The 26,396-nt window shown below is 37.4% G+C and overlaps 1 protein-coding gene and 1 long non-coding RNA gene across 15 annotated transcripts in view; one reads left to right on the top strand and one right to left on the bottom strand.

Moving 5' to 3' along the window:
• Positions 1-26,033, top strand: part of HEATR5A (HEAT repeat containing 5A) — a 97,796-nt gene extending 71,763 nt beyond the window's left edge. For 9 of the 14 annotated variants that reach the window (XM_010817169.4, XM_010817167.4, XM_010817168.4 and 6 more), the window contains 13 exons: positions 81-320; positions 2,849-3,030; positions 4,298-4,366; positions 5,912-6,091; positions 7,820-8,042; positions 10,178-10,426; positions 11,479-11,606; positions 13,100-13,247; positions 14,097-14,369; positions 16,139-16,363; positions 21,488-21,657; positions 24,046-24,259; positions 24,536-26,033. In XM_010817169.4, the coding sequence (XP_010815471.1) occupies positions 81-320; positions 2,849-3,030; positions 4,298-4,366; positions 5,912-6,091; positions 7,820-8,042; positions 10,178-10,426; positions 11,479-11,606; positions 13,100-13,247; positions 14,097-14,369; positions 16,139-16,363; positions 21,488-21,657; positions 24,046-24,259; positions 24,536-24,843 (2,609 nt within the window). In that variant the 3' untranslated portion in view covers positions 24,844-26,033. The remainder of the gene's footprint in view (positions 1-80; positions 321-2,848; positions 3,031-4,297; positions 4,367-5,911; positions 6,092-7,819; positions 8,043-10,177; positions 10,427-11,478; positions 11,607-13,099; positions 13,248-14,096; positions 14,370-16,138; positions 16,364-21,487; positions 21,658-24,045; positions 24,260-24,535) is intronic. The other 5 variants (XM_024982059.2, XM_024982058.2, XM_010817172.4 and 2 more) reach the window with 2 other exon arrangements.
• LOC132343411 (uncharacterized) lies at positions 3,328-13,169 on the bottom strand. The gene is made up of 3 exons (XR_009492248.1): positions 13,084-13,169; positions 9,634-9,769; positions 3,328-8,033 (listed from the first exon to the last, which is right to left on the bottom strand). It is a non-coding gene; the product is annotated as an uncharacterized lncRNA (long non-coding RNA).
• Positions 26,034-26,396: the final 363 nt, after the last annotated feature.

Genomic DNA, 26,396 nt, shown 5'->3' with positions numbered 1-26,396 from the left:
CTGTACTTAAGGTCATTTGTGTCTCTTTATAAGTGTATCTTCCAGTTGAAACTATGTGTATTTTTCTCCCTTGATAAAAGATTTTGCAAGCGTAACCTGTGTGGATACAATGCAAGAAGAGGAAGGAGATAAAGGGGATGACGCTTCGGTTCTGACCAACAGAAATGATGGCAGACCTCACCCTTTCACCAATCCCCGATGGGCCACAAGAGTCTTCGCTGCTGAATGTGTCTGTAGGATAATCAACCAGTGTGAAAATGGACACAGCGCACATTTTGATGTTGCTTTAGCGCAGGAAATGAAAAAGAAGGATTCAAGAAGTAAGTGGCTTAACAATGACAAGACCAAATGGTACACATAGAGGCGCTCTGTGCCTGCAGTACATTTCTAATGTTCAAATGCATTCTTAATGATTGAACTGAATGCTTAAATCAGCATTCACTTTTGTTTAGTGGACATAATGTGATACATTAAGTTTATAGAGAATGGTCACGTTCTTGGAAAGTATGTGCATTCCCAAGTTTTATTTTCTTAAATTTTATTTTTATAGAACTATTAAATATAGCAAAATATAGCTATTTTGCTCATAGATTATTTTGGTTCCATGGATATTACCTTGAAAACATCTGAGTCTATCTCAATGTAAAGTAAACCTACTTGTGAGACCAGTTTGACCTTTTATTGTTCAGTTTTATTATTTTTACCTAAATACATGTTGATTATGGTTTAATTCACTTAAACACATATATTCAGACACAACGCTCGTATCTCAATGCCTTATAAATATTCTTTACCTGACAAAAGAATCACAAGGTAAGATGTTGTTATTCCCCATCTGAGACTATGAATTAGGTATTTCTTTTTTATTTTTCAAGCAAGCACGTATTGCGTCTCTTAGTTGTCTTTCGTTTGCTTAGTTTTATTGAAGTATAGTGGATTTACAGTGTTGTGTTAATTTCTTCTGTATAGCAAAGTGACTCAGTTATGTGCACATTTATATATTTATATGCTTTTTCATTTTCTCTTCCATTATGGTTCACCACAGGGTGTTCAGTATCGTTCCCTGTGCTGTCCAGTAGGACCTTGTTGTTTATCCGTTCTGTAGAGAATAGTTTGCCTCTGTTAATCTCAAACTCCTATTTCTTCTCCCCGCTACTTCCACTCCCCTTGGCAACCAAGTCTGTTCTCTATGTCAGTGAGTCTGTTTTTGTTGTGTAGATAGGTTGATTTGTATCATATTTTAGATTCCATGATGCTGCAAATGGCATTATTTCATTCTTTTTGATGGCTGAATAATACTCTGCTGTGTATATTACCACATCTTGATCCATTCATCTGTCAGTGGACTTTTAGTTGTTTACATGTCTTGGCTGTTGTAAACAGTGCTATGAAAATAGGGGTGCATGTATCTTCAGTTTATGGTTTTCTCTAGATATATGCCCAGGAATAGGATTGCTGGATCATATGGGAGCTCTTTTAGTTTTTTAAGGAACCTCTATATTGTTTTATGTAGTGGCTGTACCAATTTATATTCTTGCCAAATTGTACATTCCTTTTCTCCACACCCTCTGCAACATTTGTATTAATATTTGCAGGCTTTTTAGTGATGGCCATTCTGCCTGGTATGAAGTGGTTCCTCAGTGCAGATTTGTGTTTCTCTAAGAATTAGCAGTGTTGAGCATCTTTTCCTGTGCCTGTTGGTCGTATGTATGTATAGTTTGGAGAGGTGTCTGTTTAGGTCTTCTGCCCATTCTTTGATAGTGTTGTTTGTCTTTTTGTCATTGAGTTGTATGAGCTCTTAGTATGTTTTGGAAATTGAGTCTCTTATTTGTGATGAGCACTAATACTGATAGGTATAAAATTAGTGTGCTTACTGACTCTTGTGCTCTTGATTAAAATTATAATTGGCACTTACTAAGATGAGCTGGTTTCTTCAGTATGACCTATAACTAGTATACTTCTTTGACTTAGTCTCAAATTTTTTTTAGGTAAACGTTTGTTGTACCTGTAAACATTTTATTGTTGGAACACTGTTAAATGATTGTTTTATGTCTCTCCCCGGTAGAATTATTATACTAAGTAATATGTTGTAGGCATGAAAGGAATTCTCATTTATAATTTTATAGCTAGAAATATTTTTTTATGCCCCATCTTTTGTGTGTGTGGCAGCACATGCAAAAAAGTAAGGTAATGTAGTCCATATGAAAGTGAAAGCGTTAGGTGTTCAGTTGTGTCCGACTCTTTGTGACCCCATGGACTGCAGCCCACCAAGCTCCTCTGTCCATGGGATTTCCCAGGCAAGAATACTGGAGTGGGCTGCCAGTCCCTTCTCCAGAGGATCTTCCTGACCCAGGGATCAAACCTGGGTCTCCTGCATTGCAGGCAGATTCTTTACCATCTGAGCCAACAGGGAAGCCCATAGTCCATATAAAGAACCACATAAAAAATCTTTAAAGGAATATTATCTTTTAGCTTCAACTTGACATGAAGAGAATGATTAATGTGTAATTCATCAAAACCCAAAGTTTCCTAAGTACCTTCTAATGTACTTTTATCAGAAAGTCTGAACAAAATTTTTATTGAAAATACTATTAGCATTCTTCTAAAGGATGCTAATTCTGCCTTTGGTTTTTCAAAGCTGTATTAGTATTTGGTTTGGGATGGTTGTTTGTGTCTGAGTACTTGCACTGGTGCAGTAAATCCAGCTTTAGGGTCTGTAACAAACAGTCAAACTGTAAAAGTACTTGAAAGTCTAGTTTATGAAATTAAAAGGAGGAAAAATTAGCACTTAGCATAAATCTTAGTTCCAGCATATTCTTAATAAGATTTTCTTTTTTTAATCTTGTAGATGACTTTTTGGTGCTACATCTTGCTGACTTAATTCGCATGGCTTTTATGGCTGCCACAGATCATAGTGACCAGCTCCGTCTTTCTGGCCTTGAAACCCTGTTAGTGGTTATTCGGCGATTTGCAGCGATTCCAGAACCAGAGTTTCCAGGTCATGTGATTCTGGAACAGTATCAAGCCAATGTAAGCACTTTCTATTAGAGAATCTTATTATTAAACAACCAGGTTAGAAGTCTGTGAAACTAATTGGCATGTCACCTCTTAATACATAAATGTGTGTGTATCTCTGTTAATATATCACCAGTCTAATCAGTATATGTTTGAAGAAGAAATCTTCAAGTAAAAGCAAAATAATTCATGAAACAGGTCTTTTATAACGCTAGAAGTTAAGTCACGTAATAAAAACCTTCTTGGTAATTTATGGGGAATAAAGGGCTTTGATAATGAAATTCTTTACAGAATATCCAAATAACCTTAAGATAATACCAAATCATTAATATTATTAACATATTCCACTTAGGCTACATGCATTTTATCTTCAGGTTACTACTCCTAGGCTAGATATAACCTCCTTTATTTCCCCTGAACTTAGAAAAGAGTTCAAGATTCTTTTACTGGTTCTGTAATCTTTTTAACTGGTGTTTGTTTGCCTGGTGCATTGAGCAACCTAGGAGGAACAAGGAAGGTAACAAAATCATCATGTTACATCACACACATCACATGTAGTCCTTCAGCAGTCATGCAAGGATACCTCTCGTGATTCAGAGGCAGCTTCTGTTGACTGGCAATTAGGGAATCCAGAGCAGTTCACCAATTGGTAGCAGGCTCCATCACATCTTCCCAACAGGTAATGTCAGTGTATGTTTAGGGAAAGAGAAAAGGAAGGGATGGGAGTTACATAGAACTACATATTAGTCTAAATACTATATTCCAGCTTAAGGGGAGCTCTGTTATATTTTTACTCCTCTTAAAATTACAAATGATAGAAATAAAATTACCACTCACTTAAGCAGAAAAGGAAGATTGTTTTGGGGAATCTTAGTTGGCTCTGCTTTCTCCTGCACTGGCTCTTTTTTCAAATTTGCCCTCTCCAAGTGGTATCAAAATGGCTCTCTTAGCATCTAGTCTTTTAAAGACAGCACTTCTTTCCGAGTACTTCCAGCAAACATCTACAGGAGAGATTTCATTATACCAGTGTGGATCCCTGGAGCCAGACAGTACTGTTAGCTCCATAGCAACCACATGGGCTAAGAGTTGGCGAGAAAGTTCCCCAAAGGAGAATTGAGATGCTCTTACCCCAAAACAGGGAAAGACATCCTGGGCTGGCAGAACCAAAAAGTGCTTATAATACCTATTATAAAGGGATAATTTTAAGATAACATTAAAAAGAGAAAAGAGTTTGTGCTATCTTACTTATTGATGCTTGAACGAGCATATCATTTCTTGCCAGGTAGGAGCGGCACTTAGACCAGCCTTCACCTCAGAGACACCACCTGACGTCACTGCCAAAGCATGTCAGGTAAATAGTAAACCCTCCTTTAGGAAGCAGCTCTCCAGATAGTGTTTAATACCAAGGTTCGATGTTACAGTTGTCCACCCACCCATTAATCTCAGCTGCCCCTTTTCTTCACCTTTTAAATTTATAGAACTTTTTCTTTCTTGTAACTGCATATTAAGCCAGTATATGGGTATGTCACCAGTTGTCTAGTGATGGAAATATGGGGGCTCTTTTTTGTCTTTCGCTCTTACAGATAGTGCTGCAGTTAATGACCGTCTTTCTGTATGGGTCATTTCACTGGGTCCAAGCATGTATGGGAGCTAAATTCCCCAAAATTGAATTGTTGGGTTAAAGAATGTATTACAAGAGTTAACTACTTTAAACTCCTGCCAGCACTCTATGCAAGTGCCTGTTTCTCAGCAGCTGTGTGAGTTGGCAAACTTAAGATTTTGTGATGGAGTAAAAAGGGTATCTCAGGATAGTTTAGATTTGTATGCCACGTGAGGTTGAGTGTTTTTTCATATATCTAAGAGCCATATGGTATACAGTTTTAAATAGTTGCTTTTCTTGATGGTGTTGTCAAGCATTCAATATCCAGCCCTGAATGGTCTGAGATAAAAGCAGAACTGGTATGAATTAAATTAATTATAAACAAAATGGCAAAAACTGATTTTACTCATTTCTTTCAACTTTTCAAATTCAGTTGTATTTAGGAAATGTTTGAGTACCTTCAATATTCATAGAATTTTGTTAACTGTTATACTGAGTCTAATTTATCATTTTATTATATGTGTTCTTGCTATAAGCCACTTGAAGTCTTTTGTGAAAGGAAATGTGAACTAAATAAGTAGACAGTAAAGGAAAAATAAATTTTCATGAAATATCGTGACAGTCAGGAAAACCTTCATAGATGGCCCCTGATAACTGAGGAAATTTTTGGCATTGGAGGATTATTAATGATGTTTGTTTTAAAAGTTAAAAATATCTTCAAAAGAATAAAAATCTTTATTGAGGCGCAATTAATCCCTGATTTTAAAATAGTAAGATGAAATAATAAAGATTGGAAATATAATTCAAATGTCAATCCAGACAATTACGCAAGTAGTGCCTTTCATGGCTTATCTTCTCTATGTTAATAACATCTAAAACTCTTTATTTACTTAGCACAGCTTCCTTTCTTCAAATCAAGAGATTTCATTCTCTTTTGAGTTTTTAAAAAATTTATTTATTTTAATTGGGGGCTAATTACTTTATAATATTGTAGTGGTTTTTGCCATACATTGACATGAATCAGCCATGGGTGTACATGTGTTCCCCATCCTGAACCGCCCTCCCTCCCCATCCCATCCCTCAGGGTCATCCCAGTGCTCCAACCCTGAGCACCCTGTCTCATTCTCTTTTGAAATGCTGGCTTTGACTATCATTATCAGCAGTATCCCATTGGGTTTCTTGATAGCAAGATGATTTAAGTGACCAGATTCCTGAGATATGAGTGAACTCTGCTGAACTCCCAAAGAGGGTGTTTATAGTTTTTAAATATAATTTTTGATTTTCTTAAAAAACTAGGTTTGCAGTGCCTGGATAGCAAGTGGAGTTGTAAGTGACCTTAACGACATCCGAAGAGTTCATCAGCTGCTTGTTGCATCATTAACAAAAATTCAGGTTGGAAAAGAAGCTCTTAGTCACTTATATAATGAAAGTGCTTCTACCATGGAGATCTTAGCTGTGCTAAAAGCCTGGGCAGAGGTTAGTATGTCTCAGTTTATGACTAGAATTTTGGAAGTTGTTAATAAACGTCTTAGGCCATAAACTGAAATTAGCTATTTAAAACACAAGTAAGTCTGTGTTTAAGGTTAACTGAAGACTTTCAACATTAGATATATTTATATGCTAATTGATATTTTGGCCAAGGATTCTAAAGTACCCTCCTGTTGTCTTATCTGCTGTTTTAAGCAGGGGGCAGTCATAAGAGACTTTATCATAGCCAATGGAAATCAACTTATTGAAACCTGAATTATTGGAAATGTGGGTTTGCTCATATATTCTATCAACTGTAACACATGCTTTAATATTTCTTAGAGCTCTTTCTTTCATAAAATGACTTTTGAATATTAAGTAAGTCATTTATTTCCTAAGATTAAAAAAATCTTAGAGGGAAGTACTTACTTAGTTGTTCTTTATTTACTTTTCTAATCAGAAAGCCATATAATTTTAAAAATTTATGATAGAAACGTTTACATATATACAGAAGTAAACAGAATACTGTAATGAACTCATATAAACTCATTATCCAGCTTCAACAGTTATCATATTTGGCCAGTCTTGGTTCATGTATCACTTCAGTTAGAAATATATATAGTCTCAGATTGCAACTGAGTGTTGCAGCCAATATGTGAGAAAGGATTTTCTACAGTAGGGCTAATTAAAACCAGAAGATTGTTGAGTTTCTGTTTTTGTCATTATTTAGTATTGACAAATTTCAGTTAGAAAATATTTCTGCCTAGACTTAATAAGTTGGATTTAATGATCTTTAACAATCAACTCTAAATGGTTTAAACATATGCTTTTGATAGAACAAACAGATATTCTGTAATTTCTGTAACCTATTTTATAAATTTACTGTTTTATAATGTTTTTTATAATCATTTGAATCTCTGTATTCTTGCTTAAGCCATTATACATTCTCCTGTTCTCTCCTTAGTGGAAATAATGACTAGCCAACAAGCTCCATGTAATTGAGGTCCATAATTATTTGAAATCCTTAGAGCCAGATAAATTGGGATTTAAAATTTGGATACATATTTCATGTATCCCTCCAGGATGTTGGGATAATACTGTAAAATCTATAATCAAACAGTTTATAATATATCTGTGAAAATGTTTGAATAGTCACACTGTATAAATAGCCTCACATAAATTTTTTTGTGTTTTGTCACCAGATTGTTGCCCACAAAATTACATTTTACAGAGCCTTTGGATTTCAGAGCTATGGATAAAGAGAATAGTACACATTATGTACTATGTTGAATACTTTAACATTCTGTAGTCCGTGTCCATAGTCTATATAGGTAAATGTTTTGTAAGTCATTTAGTGGTAACATTGAAAAAATATTCAGTATTTCAGCTTATTTGATTTCAGAGATGTAATCCATTTCAATATATGGCTACAGGCAGCCAAAGCCATAGCCAGGCTTAGTGAAACAGGGTGCCAGGATCATTTAGTGACAGCTGTCATGGTTGTAAACTGCAGTGTGGCAGCATCCTTGTCAAGTATTATTACCCCTGACATATCTCGGTGAAGATAATGCTTTGGATCTTTCTACCCCAGTTTTGTCTGTGGTTGCACCTGTGTACCTTCTTGTATCATGTGCATTTCAAGTCCAGGAGGCAGGTTCAAGGTAAGTCTGCAAGATAAAAATATTGTAGCACCTGTGGGTCTAAGATTTTCCTATTTATAAAGTAACCTTTATACAGGTCTACATAATTGCTGTAGAAAGGCATAAAAACCACAGACAATCTTTGAAGACTCCTGCCTGTTCAGAAGAGAGCGTTGGAAACGGGTCAATTTCACCAGATGGGCTGCTTGACTTAGTCCACGCAGACCTCGGCACATTGAGTAGGCTCTGGCTAGCTGCACTTCAGGATTTTGCTCTCCTAACTTTGCCTTCAGAATTTGCCTCTCAGCTTCCTGTTGAAGGTAAGGGGGTGAAATATTTACTGTAATTCCTAGAATGACTGTCACTAACATGTATTTTCAAAATTTCTCCACTAGCAGGTAATGTTTATATGAAACATTTTTTCAAGAATAATTTTCATTCATAGAATAGTCATGGGAGAGTTGCTTCAGGGTAGAGACCCTGCAGTTGACTCATTCAGTCATGAGGCACGCTCTTCCTAACTCACAAGATAACAGCCAAATCGTTCTCCAGCGTGATTACAGCAGTGTATATGATCAACAACATGCCTCTGTTTATCTACATCTTCCCTCCACTGTATGTTACTATACTTGTTTTTCCCAATGTGATGAGTTTAAAGAATTTCATTGGTTTATTTCGTTGATTGAAAGTCTTTTTTCATCAGTTTTTGGGCTGTTTAAGTTTCTTTTTCCATAAATCACCCAGTCATCATCTTTGCCCATTTTCTACTTCATATTTGTCATTTTCTTACTGACTTGTTAATCCTTCCATATGTTTAATACTCTTCCTTTGTGGTTCCATATCTGGAAGGTATCCTCTCTCAGCCTGTGGCTTGGCTCTTTTACCTTTTTAAAATTAATATAATCAGTTTTTTATGGTTTATGTTTCCTCTGTAATACCTGGTACTTTTTTTTAAATTAAGACCACAAAGCTATATAAGCTTTACACTTTTGCTTTTTACATTTTAGATTTTAGTCCTGCTGGAATTTCTTTTTAGTGTGTAGAATGAAGATAGGGCTCTAGTTTTTTTTAATTGGAGTATAGTTGCTTTACAGTGTTGTGTTAGTTTCTGCTGTACAGCACAGTGAATCAGTTATACATACACACATATCTACTCTTTTATACATATATTCCCCCAAGGGAATCTAATTTTATACTCAGTTATTAATATCACATTTTGTGGATTGGATATTTGGCAGCTGCTTTTAATCTTCATGTTATTCCAAAACAGCTATTATTTTTTTCACTCCTTGCTATGAATTTTAGGGCCAGCCTGTCAAGTTCTATTAGAATTTTAATTGGAAGTATACACAATGATATGCAGAGTATTTATTGGACTTTATACCTTTTTATAGCATTAAAAATGGAAATAACGTTGATTTACTGAAAAAATTTATCAACAAAAATGAATGACACATGAATCAACATATGTAAATCTCTAAAACATAATGTTCAGGGGGAAAGCAAGTTTGAAAAGGATACACACAATATGAGGCCTTTAAGTAAACTCACACTAAATAACAGCATCTATTATTTATGAATACAAACGTCTAGTGTGAAAGTTTAAGACCTGAGACTGATTCACAGTGACTTGAGGAAAGTGGTTATAGAAGGAAGGGCAAGAATTAGTGGTATATAGAGTTTTAGTGGTTTTGTTTGTTTTTAAGAAAGAGATTTAAGAATGGTGAAATGTTACTTAATCTTAGAGGTAGGTGAGTATCAGCATTTGTTTTATACATGCATATACATACTCTGGGCTTCCCAGGTGGCTAAGTGGTAAAGAATCCTGCCAATGCAGGAGACAAGGGTTCGATCCCTGGGTCAGGAAGATCCTTTGGAGGAGGAGATGGCAACCCACTCCAGTATTCTTACCTGGAGAATTCCGTGGACAGAGGAGCCTGGCGGGCTGCAGTCCATGGGGTCACAGGGAGTCGGACACAACTGAGTGACTGAGCATGCCCGCACACACACTGTGGTTTCTCTTCAGATTGTATGAACCTTTTGCATTCTAAACACACACACATTACATATTTGTTTTAAAATATTTTATGATTAAAAAGAAAAAGAGCCTACAAATTTCTTACGAAGTTTTAAGGATATGTCAGCACTGTGACCAACAGTTGTGTGCTCAGGAGAAATAAAGTCTGATAATAAAACATTGATAATATAGCAGCATGGATGATCCATCTCTAAAAATATTGTTAAGTTAAAAACAGTTGCATACTGTGTATTTTTGTGAAGTCCAAAAATGGGCAAATCTAATCTGTGGTGGTATAAGTCAACAAGTAGTCACCTTGAAGTGTAGGGTACAGGCTGGAAATGGTCTATCTCTTGTAACAGATAAAAGGGAAAATGGAGTGTGAACACATCTCTTCATTTATTCCTCCTGAAACTGTTTGCTTTCCCTTTTTTGTAGGTGGTGCTTTCTACACAGCAGAGACTAGTGAAAATGCAAAACTGCATTACTACAACTCCTGGGCGCTTATCTTGCATGCCACAGCACTGTGGCTTACAAGCACAGGCTTTGTCGTTGCTGACCCAGATGAGGGAGCCCCTAATCTCTCAAGGCCTGTGACACCAACTTCCATGTGCCAGGGCTCATCCTCTGGACCTACAGTCAAGTCCCCTGAGGATGTCTACACTGAGAGATTCCATCTTATTTTAGGTCAGTAAAACACTTTTTACCCGCTGCCAGCCATACAGAGTTTTTCATGGATTGTGCTTTCTTACCTGTCAGCTCTTGTGGCTGTTAACTTCATTCTTTATTAGGCAATAACAGTATACTGAGTCATCTACCCCTCCCTCCCCATTTTCAAGAATTACAAGGTTCAAGAAGGTATATTCACAGGTCCAGAACTGCATTAACATTTAAGGTCAAAGATAAATGAGATTTTTAAATTTATGAAGTTTAACCATTTTTTGGCTTTCTTAGAACTTCATTTTTAAAATGAGGTATCTTTCTAGATGCCTTGAGTTTCTAGATTAAATGTTTTTCACACTTACCTTGTTCTGAGGAAGCAACCTGTTAGATTACCTATAAATAAGTTACTAACTGAAATGTGAGGGTTATAAAGGTCAGTAATTAACTGCTGAGGTTTCTGGTTCATAGAGCTTCTGTTATTCCTCCTGAAGCCAAACATGATCAGACTTGCTATATCCTTGGGTATATTAAAATTTTGTTTCTGTTTGCCTTGAGAGCTTTTTAAAAACAAACTTTTATGTAATAAAGACTGGCAGGGCATAAGCTGTGCTGTTTAATTACCTTAGTTCAAATTCTTGGTGTGCCTCATTGTAACAGACATTTAGTGAACTATTTAAGCTTTATGTGCTCAAAAGGAGTGGGAATAATAGTACCTACTTCCTGAGATACTGTGAGAGTGAAATGATATAAAGTACAATGCCTGATACATGGCAATCACTCAATAAATTTTAGTCAGAATAAAATTATGAAACTCTACATGTTAAGTTCTGGCACAGTTTTATTATAATTTTTGCAGTAGTGCACAAGCCTAGTTGAGATTATTATTTGTGTACATGTTGATAAAAACTGTTAAGAGATTGCCTTACCACTTAATTGTTTAGTCTTAAATTCATGGTGATTTATTTGCATTGCTTCTGTGCTAAGTTTATTTGTGTATCTTATCAAAATAGAAAATTCTTTAACGTCAGAAACCAAGACTCTAAAGAAGCCCTGTTCTCTTTCTCTACTTTCTACAGGAATCAGTGTGAAGTTTCTATGTTCCTTACGTTCAGATGCAACCATGGAAAGCATTACTGCCTGTTTACACGCGTTACAGGCCCTTCTCGATGTTCCTTGGCCAAGATCTAAAATTGGCAGCGATCAGGTGATTTCTTGTTGCTTGTCAGGCTTCTCTAGATTCCAAGGCACAGCAACAGAAATGTGTTCGGGTTTCTATAGTGAACAGTGGGTGAACACAGAGAAGTAAAAAGGAAACTGAAGCACTGCATAGCTGAGCTCCGAACTGAAGAGCCGGCAGCAGCCGTGCTGACTCGGGAGCAGTCACGCCTCTGTCTGCCGCTTTCTGTCTCTGCTCCTGCCACACTTACTTTTGCTGCCACCAGCCCAGCACTCTGTGTAGCAGCTCTTCGGGCGAACTTGCTGCGTGATGGGAAGGTTCTGTCTTGTGCTATCCTTGCCTCTTGCCGCTTCGCTGCACTCGCTCCTCATATGCATCTGTGTCTTATGCCCCATTTCCCCAGGAGAGAATCCTCTTGGTGCATGTTCACTGTCAGGTGTGTAGTGCTCCATCAAGGTCTTTTAAGAGACAACTGCCTAGCCTATAGGTGGAGTCAGACACTAATACCAGACCCAGTTGTGACCATGATTTGAAGGACCACTCTACAGTGTACAGCACTTCCTTTAACTGCCTTCCCAATAGCAACAGTGCATTGGGCAGGCACTCTTAGCATCATGTATCACCATATGTGTGAATACTTATTCGCTAAGTTGTGTCTGGCTCTTTGTGACCCCAAGGATTGCAGCCCACCACGGTCCCCTGTTCATGGAATTTCCCAGACAAGAATACTGGAGTGGGTTGCCGTTTCCTTCTGTAGGGGATCTTCCTGACCCAGGGACGGAACCTGCAGCTCCTGCACTGGCAGGCAGGTTCTTTACCACTGAGCCCCCAGAGAAGCCGGTATTACCAGTATATTGAATTGTATATTAAATTGACTTTTGGATGTTAAGAAAAATAAATGGTATAATTTCCTCTCTGTATAGACTGTTATTTATTACCACTATCGTTTATTAGGTTTAAAGTATGAATCAGGCTCCTGCCTGACTTGAATTGCACATGGATAAGTTTTAAACTTTTTGTGCTTGTTAATTCTGTATGTTAAAACAAGTATTATAATGAGTATTTTGCACTTATTTTCGAAGATGAAAGAAAGCCACCAGAGTGACCAATAGAACAGGGGGAAAGTTAAGTAGTATTCTTCTAGTGTATTTTCTTTTGAGTGATATTCATTCTGTGCTTAATAACTTACACACTGTTAATGTCATTTTTGCCACCATTTGTAAGTATTAGAAAACTTTAATATATCTCTGGGAATCTTTTTATCTTGAATCTGGCAGTCCTTGTATACTTTGAGCCATGTTTTTTTATCTTGTTTTAGAAATTTCCTTGTTTGTTATCTCAGTTGAGGAACTGTGTGAAAATGATCTTTTGTCATAGTGCCATCTCCTACAAGATTGGACAGAAATCAACCTGGAGATGGTTTAAAGTGGAGCAAGTATTACATAACTTCATTGCCCTGACACTTTATGATTTTTCAAGCATATAATTTTCAAAATGGTCTCACCTGTTTTCGGTCATAGGACTTGGGTATTGAGTTGTTGAATGTACTACATCGAGTAATTTTGACTCGAGAATCACCTTCCATTCAACTGGCTTCTCTTGAAGTGGTCAGGCAGATTATCTGTGCGGCTCAAGAACATGTGAAGGAGAAAAGACGAAGTGCAGAAGGTGAATATTAAACCATAATGCCAAATTAATCATACAGCATCATTACCTTTTTTTTTTTTTTAAAAAAAAAAAGCTTTTTTAAGTATTTATGTGTCTATGTCATCCTGAGAATCTGTTGTGTATAATACAAATGAAACATCTCTAGTTATGGCTTTAAAGTCTCTCAGTCGTCTCTACGTATTACCTTGGGTATTGTCAGTAGTTAAAGTATTTTTCCTTGGGAGAATTAGAATTTTAACAGCCCTGGAAGGAAAAAAAAAATCCCTTATATGGATTGAGTACTTAAAAGTGTTTAGCAGTGTACAGGTAAAGAATCACTGACAATTTTTTTTACTTAGTTTTATATAGTGATTAAATTGCTCATTTATAAGTCTGATTTGGTATTGGTGAGTATATCATTTAAGATTACGTTTGACTACATATAACAAAACCCAGAACGACAGTAGATTTAAAACACAAGGACTTATTCTCTCATCTACAAGATCTCCAGAGGTTGGCAGTCCTGGGCTGAGATGGCAGTTTCATAAAGACAGAGACCTCAGTCCGTATCTTTCTGCCCAGCCACTGCTTACGGTGGTAAAGTCAGTGCTGGAGCTCTAGCTTTCAGGTTCACATCTTAACTGCATGGAGTTAACCAGACAATATGCAAGGCTGAGAAGGTCCCCGAGGATTTCTTTTGATCCACTACAGTAAGAAGTCCAAATAAAGACAACAACTCCTTTTACCTCCATAACTGCTTTCTCTTTCATTCTTTAAGACCCAAGGCTTGACCCATTTAAATGTGTTACCTACAACAGAAGCAAAGCAAACGTGAAGTATTTATTCAACACTGGTCTTTTTGTTTTCCAGTCGATGATGGAGCTGCTGAAAAGGAAACCTTGCCAGAATTTGGAGAGGGAAAGGACACAGGAGGACTTGTGCCTGGGAAGTCTTTGGTCTTTGCAACATTGGAGCTGTGTGTGTGCATTCTAGTTAGGCAGCTCCCAGGGCTAAATCCTAAATTGACAGGTAGCCCAGGAGTCAAAGCAGCAAAGCCACAGATGCTGTCAGAAGATGGAAGTAGGTTGGTTTCAGCCGCATTAGTTATCCTCTCTGAACTTCCTGCAGTGTGCTCTCCTGAAGGTATGTTGTGGTATGTGATGGCTTTACTTGACCCAAAAGGAGAGAAATGGTTTTAATAGGTAATGGAGATAATGGTTGCTAATCTTTTTTTCATTAAACAAATGGTGACCCAAAGATTTGGGTATTGTCTTTAATCCTTTACGATTAATGATAAAGTAATTTATTTTACTAAAAGGATGAAAGTAAATATAGGGACAGCATGTACTCTAGAAAAATAATGCTCTTCAATGGTGGGTTTTTTTTTTTTTTTAAGAAATATTTTAAGCCAGTTGATGGCAATTAATCTCTCTGGGGCGTCTTTTGGTATACAGTATCTAATGGATTTTCCCTGCCTCAGTTTTGATAGAAGCTTCTCATCATATCCAGTTCTGTTTGGAATCAAGTCCATACATTTAGTGTAGTCTCTAAGGCTCTCCACAGGGCTCTGCTGAGTACAGCTGCCTCCTGATACCTTCTGTGTGAACCATAAACCTAGGAGGTTCCATGCTTAGCCCCGTTCTGTGCTATTGCCAGTGGTGTTACTTGATCTGAAATGACACCAGCCCTTCTCTCCTTTTTAAAATTCTGCCTTCCTTTGAAATTCAACTCCAGCCCTGCTTCATCCGTGAAGGCTTCCCTAAAAACTCTCATACTGAGTTTTGTTTTTCTGTGTGTGTGTGTGTGTACAGCTTCCATATGTATATACATAGGTTTTTTTGTTATATATAGAGGCGTTATATGTAATCTATTATTATATAGAGAAGATAAATATACATATATATATATATATATATATATATATATACACACACACACAGACATATGTCTTATTTCCAGCTAAATGTTTACCCTGTAGTACCCTAGCACATAATAAGGACTCAGTACTTAATAGATACTTAATTGGTAAGCATATTTCTGCTTAGATGTGACTTGACAGACTTATATGCAGACAGCATATAAGTCTTCGTAAGTCTCATATAATATATATTATAAGCTTAATATAACTTCAAGCTTCAGTTTGACTTAAAACCTTGTATTCCTTATTCTCACACCTGCCTTATACCAAGAATGCAGAAAAAGTGACTAGCAAAGGATTAAAGGCAAAAATACACTACATGAGTTTTGTGGATAGCCCCTGGGAAAACTTAATTGACCGTTTTAACTTTAGTCTCTCTTCCCTTTCCTTTTAAACAAAGTGACTTTTTAACTACTTAGTAGCCATGGAAACTTTTAATTTTTTGTACTAACTCACTGCAAATTGCAAGGCTTAATATAAAATAAACCCCCCAAATGCATAGTGGTAGTGAATGTACTTAATGCCACTGAGCCATACACTTAAAAATGGTCAAAGTGGGACTTGCCTGGTGGTCCAGTGGCTAAGACTCCATTAGGTGGCCTGGGCTTGATCCTTGATCAGAGAACTAGATCCCACATGCCACAACTAACACCCAGCACAGCCAAATTAAAAAAAAAAAAAAAAAAAGATTAAAGTGGTAAATTTTTGTTAAAAATATTTTACCACACTAAAAAAAAAATAAATTCAATGTCAACTACCAAATAAAATCACACAGCACAAGATAATGATACTGTGATATAATTTAAATAACATCTCCAATTAGAACCTAAATTTTATCCAACCTTTAACATCTTAAGGTTATTAAAATTGTTATAATCATTAATGAAAAATAATCTTAAAAGCTAGAAATCTTTGACATAACCTTACTCATTTGGTAATTTCTTTTGAGGAACTACATACAGACTGAAATAGTGTTTTTCAAAATGTCTTATAGGAAGCATCTCAATCCTTCCTACTATACTGTACCTCACAATTGGAGTCCTCAGGGAAACTGCCGTGAAGTTACCTGGGGGCCAGCTGTCTTCAACGGTTGCAGCTTCCCTACAGGCTCTGAAAGGAATATTGTCTTCTCCCATGGCCCGAGCAGAAAAGAGCCATACTGCTTGGACGGACCTTCTCCGTAGTGCTTTAACTACGATTCTTGACTGTTGGGATCCAGGTAAGTCAGGCTCTTTGGAAGCAGTTGTGCAGTTTGTTTTAAAAAGCAAGATGGACAGTTTTTTGAGAATAAGCTGTTTACTTGATCGTGTTTGGCAGTCTCATCTAGAGGAGACCATGTTCACTACATATTTAGAGGATAATTATCATAGGTAGCAGGTATCTGTGGTCTCATTTTAGTATCTTTAACGTTAATGCAAAAAAATGGCTAGAAGCCTGTGTGTTGACAGTGAGAGACATTCAAATGTAATAATATGTTAATTTTAAAATATGGTGTCATCCATGTCAGAATTTTTTAATACAGTATACTGAAAACTGGATAAGATATACATTATAACTCAAGACTGATCTGGTTTATATCCTTACTCCAGCACCAGTGCTAAGTGACTAGACATGCTATCTAATTCTCTGAGCCTTAGTTTTCTCATTAACAAAATAAGGAGACTGTGTTACAGGAAACTGTTAGATCAGTAACATATATGAAAATTATTTCACTTTTTACTTGGCATATATCAGTAAATGATAGCCAGTATTATGTTCAATATCTGTTCAAATTAGTTTTTCTCTGTTATTGTTATATATTTTCAACATTGTCATTGTGATTGTAAAAAGTGTTTACACATATTACAATTAACCCTGCCTTCTTTGTTCTGTTTATCAGTGTCATAGTTCACCATATTCTGTTTCATATGGTAAAAAGATTTCAGTTGAATGCAGCAATTGATTGATCGCACACTTTGTGCGCAGAGTTGGGAGTCTAGGGAAGTCTGCTAAGTCGCTTCAGTCGTATCCGACTCTGTGCAACCCCATAGACGGCAGCCCACCAGGCTCCCCCATCCCTGGGATTCTCCAGGCAAGAACACTGGAGTGGGTTGCCATTTCCTTCCCCAATGCATGAAAGTGAAAAGTCAAAGTGAAGTCGCTCAGTTGTGTCCGACTCTTAGCAACCCCATGGACTGCAGCCCACCAGGCTCCTCCGTCCATGGGATTTTCCAGGCAGGAGTACTGGAGTGGGGTGCCATTGCCTTCTCCACTAGGGAAGTCTAGTACCTACAAATTGCCGTTGGGTGTGATTAATACCATAGAAGCTCCTGAAGGCAACAGTAGTATCTTACTTATCACTGCATTTCTAGTATAATGAAATAGAGACAACTGGCAAAAAATTAGAATGGTTCTGTTTGAGTGAACCAGGCAGAGTGTCACAGTAGGGTTCTGTGGAAGCGCATGCTGAGATGCAGTTTGGCGAGCGAGTATTTTTGAAGGCAGTGGGGAAAGCAGTGTTAGGCAAAAGTAGTCATACTGCAGTACGAGTGTCCAGCAGAACTCAGCACACCTACGGGGGTCCTCTGAATACTGCCTTTCAGAGGACAACAGGGTTTGCACTCCAGCTCAGATGTGGCTGCCCCCTGAAGACTGTGATGTCAGTCAAGACAACTCTGGGGCTGAGGTCAACCTGAGGGAGTTGACCATGCTCCTCACAGCTGGGCAGGACCTCCCACTATGGAGGGGAGCTCAGTGGTACCCCTCTGTAACTACCAGAAGAGATTTCTCAAGAGAGTTTCCTAAAGGATAAGAAAGTATTCTCCATTCTCCACATAGACATCATAGAAATGTATTCTCACACATTTTGATATAAGACCAGGAAACTTAAATAGTACGGTATATTTGGGGACAGCAATAGTGCAATGAGTGAATGTGGGTTTGAGGGGAAAGAATAAGAAGGTAGTGAATGGTAATGAGTAAAGAGATGAAGTTGGATGGTACATGGGGTCAGATGATGAAAGGTTTGGCATGATTGGTGATTTGGACTGTCTTTAATAGGCATGTTCTTAAAATGGTATCGAAGTGATAGGGTTTGGGTTTCTAAAGACTCACTTCGGCAGCAACACAAAGAAAGCAAGACTGTTGGAGACAAGATTGTAGCAGTAAGGATATGAGGAATGGGATAATGAAAACTAAAATGTTAAGCAAGTATTAACAAAATTTACTGGTAGTTTGCTATAGGAGTTGAAAGGTTAAGGTGATTTGAGCATTCATGGTGCTCTTAACAGAAATACCAAAGGGAGGGTTTTCAGGGGAAGATAGTGAGTTGATTTTGAAATGTCTACAGGATAATCAAGTGGAACAAACTGTGAAGCGGTCAGGGATTCAAGAAAGGCTGGCTAGAGATGGTTTTAGACAGCATGTGTTCAGGAGTTGTCAGTGCCACCTGTGGGATGGTTGAAATCACCTAACTTGGGAGATTCTGAATATAATGCAGGAACAGAACCCAAGGAAAAGAGTTCTAATGACTAGAGACTGGGCAGCAGTGTAAATTACACTCTGGAGATCATGCTTTACAGAGTTAGGCACAAATGAGCAGGAAGGAGGGGAAGGATCAAGTTCAGGCTCCTCTTGACCACAAGACAAGAAAGCGAAGGAAGATACAGGGTCAAGGAAGGTGGGTTTTTTTTTTTTTTTCCAGATGAGGGTCTAGCATGAGTTCCTGCTAGTGGGGCGAAAAGGTGGAGATAGTGTTGGAGTTGGAACTGTTAGGGAAGAAAGCAGCATCCCTTTTCTAGGCAGAAAAGGAAAAAAAAAATTCACAGCGCATTTAGAAGGATGAATCTCTGCCAGTATGAAGACAAGGAGGTAAGGATGGAAAGTAATAAGTGTAGGTTGTTAGGGTGAGTTATGATGAGCTTGCCTCTTTCATCTCCACGCACAGGCACACAGATGGTTTTCTGTTGTCTGTCGGGGAATGAGGTTAGGACATGAAAGATTTGGACTCACTAGTGAGAAGAAATTAGGAAGGGGCTGATCGTGCTAGGGAAAACATTTACAACATAACAGATTGCTCCAAAACTTAGTGGCTTCAAAGAACAAACATTTGTTATCTGACAGTGTTAGAGGGTTAGGAATCGGGGAGCTGTGTAGCTGGGTGGTTCTGTCTCAGGGTGTCTCATGAAGTTACTGTTAAGATGATGGCCAGGGTCACAGCCAAAGAACCCATTTCTGGCTCGTGGCTGTTGGTAAGAGGCCTTAGTCTCTCACTGGCTGTTAGCAAGAGGCCTCAATTCCTTACCACATAGAGCTAATGTTAAGGGAACTGTGCATCTTATTGTAGGTAAAAGAGAGGAACATTGGGCTTCCCTGGTAGCTCAGCTTATAAGAATCAGCCTGCACTGCATGAGACCCCACTTCTGTTCCTACGTCGGGAAGATCCCCTGGAGAAGGGATAGGCTACCCACTCTAGTATTCTTGGGCTTCCCTGATGACTCAGATGGTAAAGAATCCGCCTGCAATGCGGAAGACCTGGGTTCAGTCCTTGAGGGGAAAATCCCCTGGAGAAGGGCGTGGCAACCCACTCCAGTATTCTTGCCTGGAGAATCCCATGGACAGAAGAGCCTGGCGGGCTACCCTCCATGGGGTCGCAAAGAGTCAGACATGACTGAGAGACTAAGCACATAAGGGAATTGGGGCATGAGTGGCAGAATAAGGAAATTTTAGAAGAAAGGGGGAGAGGAACCCAGGAGAACATTACTTACGGGGAATAAAAAGAGATTTTTATACTACATAGACTAGCTCTTGTAGTTTCAAGTCACTGTAAATGACTAAAAATAACTTGGCTGTATGGGAAACACTGTGGCACTGTAAGTACCAGTATATTCTCTGGAATCAAACTCAACACCTCACTAATAACTGTGTGATTGTAGCAAATTACTGAATTTCTGTTCCTCAGTTTCTTGTCCATAAAATGGGGGAAATGAGGAATACCTTCCTCATGATGTTACTGTGAGGATTAAATATAAAGTGCTTGTAATAATGCTTTCGTAATTTTAATAGGCCTTGCACCTATTTTACCTTAAAATTATCCAGATTATTCTTATAAATATATCTTCCATCTATAATATTTTGCCTTCATTGCTGCTGTGTTGCAAGTGTCAATTCAAGTATTAATCTCCTCAAACTTTCCTCTGACTGCCCGGTGTAGCAACTCTGGGTTGCCATAGACCTTGTGACTAGCTGAAATTAATTTCTTTGTTTACTTCCTGGCATATAGTACATCTTCTCTGTAAATTGTATTCCTAGAGCCAAAAAGAATGCTGGCACATAAAAAGTTTCTTCAGTATTTGATGAGTGAATGTTAAAGAGTATGTATATCTGATTTCTTCCTAAGTAGCAATCCATTCTTACACAATTTAATGAATTGAATTTGCCATGCCTTTTCAAATAACATTGATTTTCCACAGCAGGTTTATTAAAATTATTTAATGAGAGTAGGACTTTGGAAAATGAAGGTAAATTACATCTAGTAGAAAATTCCTTTAAATGATTGTGACACACAGATTTTCACATTTTTCTATACTCTTAAGAAATAGGATATGTAACAAAATGCTAAGTTATTTTCATTTGACACATGTATTATCAAAATATGAATACTTTAAATTTAGCAAAGAAAAGACAATTGTCCAAGCAACTCTGTATTTCTCCCCAATAAAAATAACAATAGTTAATTTATTATGAGCATTTATGTACAACATGCTATTCTGAATGCTATATGAGGATTAACTCATTTAACTTATAAACTTAAGTACTATTTTCAAGATGAGAAAAGTGAAGACAGGGTTAAATATCCAAGGTCACACAACCAATAAATGCATGTATCTAGTAAATATATATATGTATTTACTGATCTCTTTACTTGTGAGGGATTCCCTGGTGGCTCAGAGAGTAAAGCATCTGCCTGCAATGTGGGAGACCCGGGTTCAATCCCCGGGTCAGGAAGATTCCCCTGGAGAAGTAAATGGCAACCCACTCCAGTACTCTTGCCTAGAAAATTCCATGGATGGAAGGAGCCTGGTGGGCTACAGTCCATGGGGTCGCAAAGAGTCGGACACAACTGAGTGACTTCACTTTCACTTTACTTGTGAAGATTATAATTACTTTCGTAATTCTTGACTCTAGAATTACTTAAAATGTGCATTTTGAAGCTATATCATTTGCCAGGATTCTTAGTAAGTCACTATTTATTATTGTCTGCAACCCTCTGGTGCCCAAAAGAAATCGTTACTACCAAACTGGAGAACGTTTCACAGATACATAAGACAGAAAATATGACAGTATCAGGATCTGTTTTTCATAGATGACTTCTCCTTAGTAGATGGAACACACCAAGAACTTGATGAAGTCAGTCTGCTTACGGCTATCACAGTATTTATTTTGTCTACAAGTCCAGAAGTAACTACGATCCCATGCCTTCAGAAGCGCTGTATTGAGAAATTTAAGGCCACTCTTGAGATAAAAGATCCTATGGTAAGTGTCCTTAGAAGACAGATGTTTATAATAATAGGAATACGTTTAGGCTTTTAAAAACTTTTCTTTGTGATTTTGTTGGTTCCAACAAAAAGTACCAGACTGAAGTTTTTATTTTTAGGTTTGGATTATTTCATATTCTTAGGTTAAAGTCAAATAATAATGGTCTTGTTTTTTGGCCCTGAGGATAGAATGTAGTTAGAGAAAGATTTAAAAAAAAGATTAAAAATACCACCAACTAAATTTTAAATAGGACATCTTAAAATTGATACATTCCTAGAACTTTAGTGGGTTTTCCTTCAGAAGGGAAGGGAAAGGAAGACTCTAGCACATGCCTTCAGTATAAGATTGTAAAATAATGAGACCAGTTTCAAAAACAGCACATACAAATTAATCCCATTCCTTTCTGATCCTTTTATTCACTTGGTTAATTTCCTATATTTTTAGGTGCTACAGAATAAGTTTGTAGCACATGATCACAAATAAACTCCTAAAATTCAGGAACCAGGTTTTCTCTCAGAAAAAAAAAATCTTTCAAACATCATCACAGTGAATTAAATAAGGGATTATTTGTATATATGATGTATCAGTTCAGTTCAGTCACTCAGTAGTGTCCGACTCTTTGCGACCCCACGAATCGCAGCACGCCAGGCCTCCCTGTCCATCACCAACTTCCGGAGTTCACTGAGACTCACGTCCATCGAGTCAGTGATGCCATCCAGCCATCTCATCCTCTGTCGTCCCCTTCTCCTCCTGCCCCCAATCCCTCCCAGCATTAGAGTCTTTTCCAATGAGTCAACTCTTTGCATGAGGTGGCCAAAGTACTGGAGTTTCGGTTTCAGCATCATTCCCACCAAAGAAATCCCAGGGCTGATCTCCTTCAGAATGGACTGGTTGGATCTCCTTGCAGTCCAAGGGACTCTCAAGAGTCTTCTCCAACACCACAGTTCAAAAGCATCAATTCTTTGACACTCAGCCTTCTTCACAGTCCAGCTCTCACATCCATACATGACCACAGGAAAAACCATAGCCTTGACTAGATGAACATTTGTTGGCAAAGTAGTCTCTGCTTTTGAATATGCTATCTAGGTTGGTCATAACTCTCCTTCCAAGGAGTAAGCGTCTTTTAATTTCATGGCTGCAGTCACCATCTGCAGTGATTTTGGAGCCCAGAAAAATAAAGTCTGACACCGTTTCCACTGTTTCCCCATCTATTTCCCATGAAGTGATGGGACCAGATGCCAAGATCTTCGTTTTCTGAATATTGAGTTTTAAGCCAACTTTTTCACTCTCTACTTTCACTTTCATCAAGAGGCTTTTGAGTTCCTCTTCACTTTCTGCCATAAGGGTGGTATCATCTGCATATCTGAGGTTATTGATATTTCTCCCGGCAATCTTGATTCTAGCTTGTGTTTCTTCCAGTCCAGCATTTCTCATGATGTACTCTGCAAAGAAGTTAAACAAGCAGGGTGACAGTATACAGCCTTGACGTACTCCTTTTCCTATTTGGAACCAGTCTTTTGTTCCATGTCCAGTTCTAACTGTTGCTTCCTGACCTGCATACAGATTTCTCAAGAGGCAGGTCAGGTGGTCTGGTATTCCCATCTCTTTCAGAATTTTGCACAGTTTATTGTGATCCACACAGTCAAAGGCTTTGGCATAGTCAATAAAGCAGAAATAGACGTTTTTCTGGAACTCTTGCTTTTTCCACGATCCAGCGGATGTTGGCAATTTGGTCTGTGGTTCCTCTGCCTTTTCTAAAACCAGCTTGAACATCAGGAAGTTCACGGTTCATGTATTGCTGAAGCCTGGCTTGGAGAATTTTGAGCATTACTTTACTAGCATGTGAGATGAGTGCAATTGTGCGGAAGTTTGAGAATTCTTTTATTCTTCTGTCCTGTTTATTTCCTCTATCCTAACAGGCGCTTTATGTAGCAGTCTCAAAGTCGTGTCTCTGATACATGGTGACATATAATTAATACAGTCTAGACACAGTTTCCTAACACCTTCATTGCATCAGATATATGTGATTCTTCATCTAAAACGTTTTCCAAAATCTCCAAAATATTTTTCAAAGTTCTTTTTTTTTAATATATATATTACAGAGACATATAAAGGGGGAAAATAGAAACTAGTCAAAAAAAGAAAAATTAACTACTTTATTCCCACTCCAAGCTGTCACAACCACTTTTAGCATGCAAGCTTGAATTTAGTGTTTAGACCTCCAGAATTGAAGATAAAACAGAAATAAGTTTAAGTTTGGGGGTGGGGGTGTAGGAAAATTTTTTCCTTTACATTTTTAAACTTTTAAAAATTCAAACTTACATTTTAATGTAAATGTAAACTTGTATATATGGTTTATACTTTTTTTGTCTCTTATCTGACTAGGTACAAATCAAGACCTATCAGCTCCTCCTTTCCATTTTTCAGTATCCGAATCCAGCTGTTTCCTATCCATACATTTACTCTTTAGTATCCTCTATCGTGGAAAAGTTGCAGGAAATAAATAGGAGGAAACCTGAAGACACTGCTGAGCTTCAGATCTTTCAAGAAGGCATAAAGGTCTTGGAAGCACTGGTGGCCGTGGCTGAGGAACAGCACCGTAAGTGCTAGCACTGAATGCGTACGAACAGAGTCAGAACCTGAATGTTCTTTAAAGTATAAAACATCCCTCTAGTCACTTAATATTGTATTTTCACACTTGCGGAAAGGCAGATGTTGATGTTAACCCCAAGTATTGATATTATTTAGTATTGGTTTGGGAGAAGAGATCGGAAGAACTGCTTCCCTTCAGGCTGGGGAAATAGGTTCCTGTCAAGTGTGCATGGAACATCTGCATCCCTGCAGCCGGTGCTTACACGGTCTGTGTTCTTTGCAGGCTCTCAGCTCGTGGCCTGTCTTCTGCCCATCCTCATTTCCTTCGTTTTGGATGAGCATGCCCTGGGATCAGCAACTTCTATAATGAGAAATCTCCATGACTTTGCTTTGCAAAATCTCATGCAGATTGGGCCTCAGTACTCATCCGTCTTTAAAAGTGTAATGGCTTCTTCTCCAGCCTTGAAAGCCCGCCTTGAAGCTGCTATAAAGGGCAATCAAGAAACTGTCAAAGTCAAGACACCAACATCTAAACATACTAAGAACTCTGGGAAGAGTTCAAGCATCCAGTTAAAGACCAACTTCCTCTGATTTTTTTTTTTTAAACTAGTAAGCACCTTAACACAATACTTGATCATTTCCTTCACTTTGGGGGCAAAAGTGACATTTTAGACACAAGTGCACTTGAGGTCTGGCTATTTATTTTAATTTAAATAGCTTAATTTGGAAAGTCACAGCCAACTTACTTTTTGTGGGTTTGTTTTTTTTTTTTTTTTTCTTTCATATAATAAAACCACAGCTCAGTCAGAATTCTTGCCAGGAATGTCAATAAAATGCTAAAGAACTAAACTTAGAAAACCAACCACTGCTTTAAAAACAAAATTTATTTCTTCTAACAGTCTACATACATATGGTATACTTAATACATTTACAAATATAGATTTGACTCTAAATTATCTGCATTTATATTGTATCCCAATTGCTAATTTAAAATTCTGCCTTATTCAGTAATTGTATTAAACTTTCTTGGAGTTCTCGAACAATGTAAGTGACTGGAAAGCTATTTAGGAAACTTGGCTTGGAAGTATCTAATATATATATAATAGTACAAATTAATTACAGTCCTACAGTGTAACTTAAGATTCGATATCTATAAATATCATGACATTTTATGATCTATTGGTTTTATTTGTATTGAGTTTGGAAAATTGACATTTTAATCATTTTAAATATAACCAGGGCATTTCAATTTCTCCCAAGGATTTTCTTTTACCTCTGTTCCTAACAATTTTCTTCATTTTCATTTGTGGCAAACATTCATACCAATGCGTTTATAATTCATATCTATATTTTAATTAACTATGGGTTTCTATAAATGTTAAATTTAGTATAAATTTAGATCATCAATGAATAAAAGTATGTTTTTTTAACATGAAACATATTTTAATATAGAAAAATCTGATGATGAAGTCATTTTGGTTGAAAAGTATTTTTTAATTGTTGATGATCATTGACTCTCCTTCCACTTCAGCGTTATACTGTGTGAATTAAACACTGTGTCAAAACAAAGCACTTCCCCATTAAAAATTAAAACCCGAAGTGAGAGGGGCATGTTCACAATGGAGAGACACTTGGAGTCAAGCAAAAGCAATGTGATGTACTCTATTTTATTATGTTTGTATATAAATACACTTGTAAATTGTTCAGAATGAAAACATTTGACAAATTCTAACACTACAATCAATTTTTCTAATTTACATAAATAAAGCTAATTTTCTTTACCATTCTTGTATGTGAAATTATTTTACCCACAAAAGATGGCTGGTTAGTCTTAAAGAGTCCAGAAAATCATTTCTGTGGAGCAAATAATACTTTGTCTAAAACAGCCTATTTTCTCTTAAGAGTCCTGTTTTGGGCACATTCTTTGCAGTGGTTTGCATTCTTTGTCTTCCTAATCGTCTCTATGAATTTGTATACTTACTATTTCCTTCACCTGAATGCCCTTCTCTGCCTGTTCTGTCGGGCTGACTTCCACTCCTTTTAGATCTGGTTTAAAATGTCACTTTCCCTAGATAACGCCTTAAGGCTTCTTACCCTCTCCTCAGACCAAGCAACTATGACTGCTTCTTGACCTGTGTTCCTAT

This window comes from Bos taurus, chromosome 21 (assembly GCF_002263795.3).
Source record: "Bos taurus isolate L1 Dominette 01449 registration number 42190680 breed Hereford chromosome 21, ARS-UCD2.0, whole genome shotgun sequence".
Taxonomy (NCBI): domain Eukaryota; kingdom Metazoa; phylum Chordata; class Mammalia; order Artiodactyla; family Bovidae; genus Bos; species Bos taurus.
The sequence above is the reverse complement of the archived record's forward strand: the minus strand, read 5'-3'. Positions and strand labels throughout refer to the sequence as shown.